The following is an 8,947-nucleotide window of genomic DNA, read 5'->3' on the forward strand; positions in this document are numbered from 1 at the left end:
CACACACACACACACACACACACACACACACCGCAGCCTGGCGACAGCAGCACCAGTAACTTGGGCTACATACACTTATAATGGGAGCGGCCGTGTTTGTCGCTAGCTAGCTAGCAGTGTGGAGAAGTTGTCAGGAAAAAGTTTAGCTCAGTTGTCTCATCTTTCACAAGTGAAATTGAGGTAGTTGTTTGACTAATTGTTGTTATGACCTCTGTTTTTAATTGTAGATACATTTGGAAAGTTGTTGTTTTTTTAGTTTAGAAGTGAGCTGGTTTAGCGTAGCAGTGGTGATTTATTGCCTGACGTTTCCCGTGACAACCAAGCAGCTCTCTAGCGTTAGTTGGCTAAAGTAAGTCCTTCACGCTGTAGTTTACTTCACGTGGGTTAACATATGATTTGAGATATACATCATCTGAAAGCTGAATAAATAAGCTTTCTATTGATATATGGATGGTTAGGATAAGACAATATTTGGTCGAGATACAACTATTTGAAATCTGGAATCTGAGGGTGCAAAAAAATCAAAACATTGAGAAAATCACCTTTAAAGTTGTCCAAATGAAGTTCTTAGCAATGCATATTACTAATCAAAAATTAAGTTTGGATATATTTACGGTAGGAAATTTACACTCTCTTCATGGAACATGATCTTTACTTAATATTAGGGATGCACGATATATCGGCCACCATATCGGTATCGGCCCATATCGGCTCATTTTTTCTGTTATCGGTATCGGCCTGATAAGAAAATTTGGCCGATATCTTAAAGCCGATAAATAATGCATTATTTCCTTCAGAGACACTTCAGATGCGCGCTGTTCGTTTGCAGCCTTTTGTGCAATTGTACATTGTAATATTGTGTTTATTTGATGTATATCTGATTTATCTCATATAGAATGCGTTTGGTTAAGTTAAAAGAGCGCTTCAGTTTACCAGTGATCATCTTTAGCTCAGCACACGCAGCTCAAACAGCAGTGCACAACATTAATAACTATGATTGGGAATGTCATGTATATAACATTCTAATGAGAACATTATCATAATAAAACGTTGTGAATTCTTTGGGTTTAGTTGCCATGTTTCAGCGCGTTGTTATGGGAAGAGCGCATCCACAACAGGATCACACATTCTGACTATAGCATGCAATAACTGCGTCATTTTGTACATATATAAGTTGTAATATTATGTTTATGTTGTATTAATATTAATCTCAGGATGCATTTCCTTGAGTTAAATAAGCTGCCAGCAAAACGCTTCAGTTTACCATGTTCATTCAGCTCTTCAGCTTCAGCACGCGCAGCTCAACGGCTGCTATTTAAAACAGTGGTATTAATTTGTTACTTTTTCAAAATCATTGATACATTATTAATAACAACAACCACTTGTATTTTTCTCTTATTATTTTCATCAACAATATGGTTTAGTAATTAAAATCATTTAATTATTGTCCGTGCAGAGGCTATTCCGTTTTATTGATCTATGGCGCATTCATTTTGATTCTTTACACGTGTAATGATGTCCAGTGACTTGTTTGCATTATTTATGCATAATTTTATTTATTTGTAAGACTTTATGACTAAATTTGGTAATGGGAGAGTAAAAATATTTTTAAAACGTACACCGTTCAAACTAGGCTGCTTATGTTGAAGTGTTTGGGATGTGGCTTTTAATGATGAGACCTTTTTTGTAATCAGGCTCTCAAAAAGTATATAACAATTTGGATATAGATTTATCGGCCAACATATCGGTTATCGGCTTTCAAAAATAAAGAATAATCGGTTATCAGTATCGGCCAAAATTTTCATATCGGTGCATCCCTAAAAAAAAATACCGTCATGTACCGTGAAACCGGTATAATTTTGAAAAATACTGTGATATAAATTTTCGGTCATACCGCCCAGCACTAATTAGAACATTCAAGCAGTTTAAAAAAAAATTTTTTTTTAAATGTGCCATAGAGAAAACATTGCTGGCGTGCATCACGATACAAATCAATGGCAATAACATTTTAAGATATGTCAGTGCAAGTTAATTTCAGTTAAGACAGTCTTGCACCAGGCTTAAGCCTTGTCTATGAATCTGCGCATTAAAGATGTTTTTAGATAAAATTCTGTGTCTGTCCCTCCACCCGAGCAGGCCAGAATACAACCGAGGAAAAATAGGTCAGGCTTAGCATTTGCTTGAGCATAAATTTATGATTTATTTCTAAAGCCCTTAATTTAATTTAGAAGAACGAGTGATAGACTGCAGTGACTCAGAGAAAAAGTCTCAGACTGATGGATGTCACTGATGCCCGTTTTCCACCGAAATTGTGCTGGTTCTCATAGCCAGCAAAACTGCAAACAACTCGAGAACATGCAAAGATTTTGTCTTATTTAAACACATTTTAACATCCAGTGCTATTTAATTCAGGATCGACGCAGTTTTGACACACCCATCAAAAGTTACAACGGTCATAACTCAGTCAAGTAACATCCATAAATGTTTTTGGGTAGACGGAAAAAGTCAAACCAAGTACCTAATTTTTTTTAACATTCACTTACGCCGGTTGCAGTTTCTGGCCCAAGATTACCATGTTTTAGGTGGTGTAGCCAGTTTTTTTGAGGTGGGTTAAAGGGGGCTTTGGAGGTGTGGCAAAACTTAGCCAATCACTATAATTAATCAATATAACCTAATGCTTGTGAACTTACCTGAGGCCTCTGCTTGTGCTGTGACTGGCTCTGTGTCTGACCCTGCGTCTGCTCCCAGTTGCCCCGGGCCCGGCTTCCGCCCACTGAAGTCATCATTTACAGTATATACAAATAACAGTATTTACAAAAGGAATAACACCTTTAAAAGAGAAGCAGATGGGAAAATGTTACTGACAACTCTCCAAAAAATTCAAATAACAATCGTAAAAACATCACACGGTCTCGACAAACCACTGAATTAACATTAAATATGCATGCAAATAACAACGCTACACCATGTGTAGCCAAAACTGGAAGTAAACAACGTTGCTGCCTGACGCACTACCCATAAAGCGACGGCCCAAGTTTACCAGAACACCAACAGAAATTAAATTCTAGGAACTTAGAAAGCTTTGAAAAACAAGACCAAATACTGTTTACAAGTCAAGCTGCAACAAGTCAACCATAAACGCGCTTCCGGGGCTCAATATCCTCAGTTTAAAGCTTCTTTAAATGCACACAAAAACACCGTAGCCCTTCACATTTGGATTAAAATTACACCAAAAACTGTCCACCTGATGCAAGTTGCGAAATATTGCATGTGTGGTTATGCCAAACAGCCCACCGTAGCAGCTCTGCGCATAAGGAAATGTGGTGGAAGAAAGCAACTGCGCACTTTAGATCGCGCACAGAATCGGCCAGCGTGATAGAAGCACGCGGGACCAGCCGCGGGAAAACAGACGGACAAAGCTGAACAACAACAACAAAAACTCAACGGCCTTTGAACGGGCTGAGGGCGAGGATGTAGCTGTCAAACTGAGACCATGTTGGAGACGTGAACACAACCACACAGTCCATGGGTGAAAGTCATTTTATATTTCTTGAGCACTCACACTATTCCATACAGTAAATAAAACAAGGATATATGCAACAAGTAAAGTGTCTAGGAAAAGCAGCACATAAAAGGCATTCGTTTCCATGCATTGGAACGTAAACATTACCTAAGAGTATTCAATCTATCTGTAAAATAAGCATCCAACAGGTAACCTACATTACCTGTAGTGCTCTACATCAGATCTGCATACTGGGAATCCCATATTAACTTACCGACTAAAAAGTAAGCAACTGTATAAACTTGGTTAATAATAGAAAAAAAAAATCTTAGGAGGTGAAGGATTATGATAAGTCCAGGCGATGGGCCTTGGAAAAGCAACTCGATATAAACTCAAACATGCAGATCTAACGATACGATATGAAAAATGCGCACAGTTTTTTATAGTGTTAATAGGTTATTGATACGTTAAATAAAATAGACAAGAGCTAGATTATGGGTGGCTTCCGCTCTGGCCGAGTCTAATAACCTCATGGCCGGTTATCGGGCATCATGATGCTGCTGCTGCTGCCCCAAAATTAAACTTTTCCGGTTGCTAATCAACTATATGGTTTCTCAGCGTAGATTAAAGAATAGTTGGGTAAATTGTTCGTTAGATTATTCGACACGATAATATTTTGCGTCTGCAAAACTGGAATGCACACGCCCCCCGGGGTGAGGCGCACTCCCGTCGGTTCCCCTGTACACTCGACACCGAGGCTTCACCGAGGCCTACAGGCCCCGAATGATAAAAAATGAACAACAGGCGAGGTACTAACCAAAGACCCGGCTGGATGTCAGAAATGTGGAGATAACGCCGACCGACGGAGGCTTTATTGTCGACCTCCTAATCAGACGGAAACAAAACACGAACTCCTTCGCGTCCTAAATCGATTCCCCAAAGCCGACAACAAGGCCGAACCGACTCGCGCAGACAATAAACCATATCGGTTATCGGCTTTCAAAAATAAAGAATAATCGGTTATCGGTATCGGCCAAAATTTTCATATCGGTGCATCCCTACTTAATATTCATGATTTTTGGCATAAAAGAAAAAATCAATAATTTTGACCCACACAATGTATTTTTGGCTGTTGCTACAAATATCCCCCAGCGACTTGAGACTGCTTTTGTGCTCCAGGGTCACACATATGAGAGGCAAGAATAAAATTAAAAATTAGTTTGAATAATTAGACGTGATATTGGGACAGCTCAGCTGAATTGTGCTGTTGTGTAATCCGCTTCAGATAACTCTCGCTAGAATCTGCTAGACAGCGTGTGCTTTCTCTGACAGCCTGTCAACGTGCGTGACTCCCGGGCCTCTCGAATTAGCCTGTTAAGCACAAGTACATTAATCAGCGAGTCTGAAATTGAAAACATTTATCATTTAGTCCTTTTTGCTTAATTGACAACGTTGTTCATGCTCTAGAAGGAGTGTTTCATTCTTTAAAAAATACTTGTTTTTTCCTCTTCTGTAATTACATTTTCCAGGTGGTCTTCATAAAGAAACTTGAGCCCTTTGCCGCTCTGAACATTCGTCAGTACCAGTATGAGAAGAAATTTGACACATACTTTGCAGATGGAAAGATATATGCACAGTTCAGGTATGAACTTTTTTTCAGCAGGGATGAGAAAAACGATCCTTTTGACAATATTCTGTATATGAATGTATTTGCTCGGTAATTGTTTCAACTAAACATTCACTGTAGATGGAAAAGTTTTACTGTAAGAATAAAATGGATGAGATGCATTCTGTTGAAAATAATCAAGGCAGGATTCCCATGTTTTTTTTTCTGAAGAACCACAAAGGAAAATTGATTTAAAAACTATGCTTATATGTTCCCGAACATATTGTATTAAAACAATAATGTAACCATGCACAATAATGAGCTGCAACATTTAGCTAAATTTGTTGTGCGGATACTTAAATCTATAAAAAAATGGCACAGACTTGGATATTTTTGAGCCTGACATGATATAAGTTGCGACATTTAGCTAAATTTGTTGTGCGGATACTTAAATCTATAAAAAAAATGGCACAGACTTGGATATTTTTGAGCCTGACATGATATAAGTTGCACTAGTTTTGAATCCACTCATTCAAATGGACAACTCTGACGTCGTCTTTCGGCAGTTTACTTGCCAAATAAAAAGTGCAGCATTGCCAGTCCTGTTTTTCAGCTAACAATCAACAATATTTGAAATGTGTTCCTTACAAGCTCTTTTACAACAAATGCAGGAAGATTTTGTTACATGAATGTCCACAATGCCCAGAACCAAAAGTGTTCTCCAAATTTGAAGAATTAGAACAGCATATGCGGAAACAACATGAACTCTTCTGCTGCAAGTTATGTGCAAAGCACCTAAAGGTAGTGTATTGCATTTTAACAAATAATTTTGTTTGCGCGCACCTTATTCCTTCAACGAATAGTTTGCTCTGTGTACAGATATTCTCATACGAGAGGAAATGGTACAGTCGGAAAGACCTGGCTCGTCATCGAACGCAAGGGGACCCGGACGATACCTCGCATCGTGGGCATCCGCTTTGTAAATTCTGTGATGATCGATACCTGGACAACGATGAACTATTGAAGCACCTGCGGCGAGATCATTACTTCTGCCATTTCTGTGATGCAGATGGAGCTCAGGAGTATTACAGGTAAAAGACCAGTTCTGGTTCACTTTTCTTTCTTTTTTTTAAGCTTGTTAATTTGGTTGTTAAATTGTTACATTTATTTCCAAATGCAACTCACTGTAGCCATGTTTACTGTCATGCACCCAAATGATGCCTCAATTGAACTGAAAAACCTTTCATATAAACCCCTCAATCGTTTTAATTGAGCTCATCTTGAATAAAATTTCAGTCTAATTGAAAGGGGTGGCGTAGACCTGAAATCATCCAAAAAATTAAGGCGAATGAATAAAGACAGATCGCCACAAAGACCTTTAATTTTCTGTGTGTATATAACAATATTTTTATTAAGTGAATTGGTGAAATGCTCGTAAAATGATTCTCAGAGCAGCTCTGGAGATAAAGTTTATGCCCTCATATAGTGAAATGGCAGATGCTAAAAAAACAAATCCCAAGCATCACACATGCTTCAGTGTGTGTACTAACTGGGGCACTCATTTAGACGGAGACCTGCAGAACATGCAGACTTCATGGCGGTCTTTTTGCACTGTAATATTCACTTAATTTAAGTATTATTTTTGTCCTATAGCGACTACCAGTACCTCAGCGAGCACTTCAGAGAAAGCCATTATCTCTGCCAGGAGGGCCGCTGCAGTACAGAGCAGTTCACTCACGCTTTCCGCACAGAGATTGACTATAAAGCTCACAAAGCTGCTGCCCACAGCAAAAACCGGGCTGAGGCACGGCAGAATCGCCAAATCGACATTCAGTTCAACTATGCACTCAGACAACAACGACGAAATGGCGGTAAAGCTGAATTTGCTCTTTCTGTGAGTTGGATATAAATTAGGGGTCGCATGCCTTAATCAAGCCCATCTGGATGTTTGTTTTAGGTCTGATAGTTGGTGGCGATGACTATGAAGAAGTGGATCGCTTCAACAGACCGGGAAGACCAGGAAGAGGACGAGCACCAGGAGGACAGCAGAATGTCAGGAGCTGGAGATATAATCGGTAGGTCCTCATCAGTGCTGCATTCTGACATATGAGAGAGCTTATGGAAGACTGAGAGAGTTGTTGTCCTCAGAGAGGAAGAGGACAGAGAGATTGCAGCTGCTTTGCGAGCTTCGATCACCAGCCACCAGCAAGAGAGAAGCCATGTGCAAGAGAGAAGCCATGTGCAAGAGAGAAGCCATGTGCAAGAGAGAAGCCATGTGCAAGAGAGAAGCCATGTGCAAGAGAGAAGCAGTCAGAAGCCACACAAAGAGGAAAAGATGGAGCCTGATGACATGAGAAACAACAGAGGCACTGCCAAGCAGACGAACGAAATACAAGGTATGGCAATCGAAAATGTGTATTTATTTATTTATTTATTTGGAAGTTGATGAAATTGCATGTTTGAATATATTTCAGCTCGATCAGTGAAGAGTAATCCCTCTTTGGCTGGTCAGGACTTCCCTGTTTTAGGGGCAGCTGCACCTCCAGCCCCAATTCAAAGGTACTGTATGTTTGTCCTGTTTTTAGTAAAATGGGTCTCTTTTATGTATTTTTTCCCCATGTAGGAATACTAAGATAATTTATTTTTTAAAGGTGCTTGCTTTCTTGATTATTTATTTTGTCCAGATATGAATTAATTCAAATTTGACATGAATACACTGCTTTCTGTGATTATTTTTAATATCTGTATTGAAATTTAGATTTTTGGGGGACATAAAGTCAGAAAAGTCAGACTGATATAACTGTCTTGCAGTTGTTCATTTAAATAAAGCAAAACATTTTTTTAAATATTAGAAAAACTTGAACCTAAATGAGAAATGTTGCCTTGGCAGCTAACTGAAACAAAAAAAGTTTAAGTTAATTAAATTAAAGCGAAATAAAAGTATAAAAAAATAAATAAATAAAAACAAAATGAATTAAACCTCAATTAAAATAAAAACAGTAAATAACAAATAATATAAAAATATATGCTAATTTATACGTTTTATAATAGTACAGAAATAATGCTAAACTTACACTAGCTTAAATCATTATTTCATAAAAATGTTTTTTTTCCTCCAAATAATAGTCACGTGGTGCAACCGAAATGCAAAACAACTTCCTTTTTTTTTTTTTAATGTCTGATTTGTTTCGATTTTTTCTTTTTTTTTTCTTTTCTTTTCTTTTCTTTTCTTTTTTTAAATGGGCATAAATTAAAAAATGTCAGGCTGATACAGCTGTCCTGAAATCATCATGAAAGAAAGGGGCCACTGAATTCTTGAAAACGAATCCTTAAGTACTTTGATTTGCTGGACATAACAAAAGATTATGCTAAAGTCATATGGTGCAACCAACAAAACGGGAAGTGGTGTTCCCTGTTTTGAGTCACTGTTGTATTTGGAGTACATGAAAGCTGACTATTTATTGATGGCAAGCAATGTTTTTAATAGACTTAGGCCTGGTATTACAGACAGGGCTTAGTTTAAGTCAGGATTAGGCCATAGTTCAATTAGGACATTTAAGTTTATAAACATGCCTTAGACAAAAACAGTACTGGTGTGCATCTTAAGACAAAACAATGAAACTGACATTTTAAGATCAGTCAGTACAAGTTACTTTCAGTTAAAACAGCCCAGACATGCATTTTAGTCTGGGACGGGACTGGACTTAAACCTTGTCTATGAAACTGAGGGTTAATTGTATAAAGCCAGTATCTGAGAGAATGTTGATATAAATATAATAGATATAATACTTTTTTTTTTTTTTTTTTTTTTAAACACAAAATGGGGTTTTTTTTTTTTT

General features: G+C 37.9%; 1 protein-coding gene across 1 annotated transcript in view; it reads left to right on the forward strand.

Moving 5' to 3' along the window:
- LOC107581767 (zinc finger protein 598-like) overlaps window positions 1–7,740 on the forward strand; it is a 9,493-nt gene extending 1,753 nt beyond the window's left edge. Inside the window, exons 2-9 of the mRNA XM_016267417.1 lie at window positions 5,032–5,144; window positions 5,780–5,909; window positions 5,988–6,199; window positions 6,762–6,979; window positions 7,066–7,183; window positions 7,257–7,504; window positions 7,583–7,692; window positions 7,732–7,740. Of these exons, the coding sequence (XP_016122903.1) occupies window positions 5,032–5,144; window positions 5,780–5,909; window positions 5,988–6,199; window positions 6,762–6,979; window positions 7,066–7,183; window positions 7,257–7,504; window positions 7,583–7,692; window positions 7,732–7,740 (1,158 nt within the window). The remainder of the gene's footprint in view (window positions 1–5,031; window positions 5,145–5,779; window positions 5,910–5,987; window positions 6,200–6,761; window positions 6,980–7,065; window positions 7,184–7,256; window positions 7,505–7,582; window positions 7,693–7,731) is intronic.
- Window positions 7,741–8,947: the final 1,207 nt, after the last annotated feature.

The sequence above is a fragment of the Sinocyclocheilus grahami genome, unplaced genomic scaffold (genome assembly GCF_001515645.1).
Source record: "Sinocyclocheilus grahami isolate Dianchi unplaced genomic scaffold, SAMN03320097.WGS_v1.1 scaffold37.1, whole genome shotgun sequence".
NCBI lineage: Eukaryota > Metazoa > Chordata > Actinopteri > Cypriniformes > Cyprinidae > Sinocyclocheilus > Sinocyclocheilus grahami.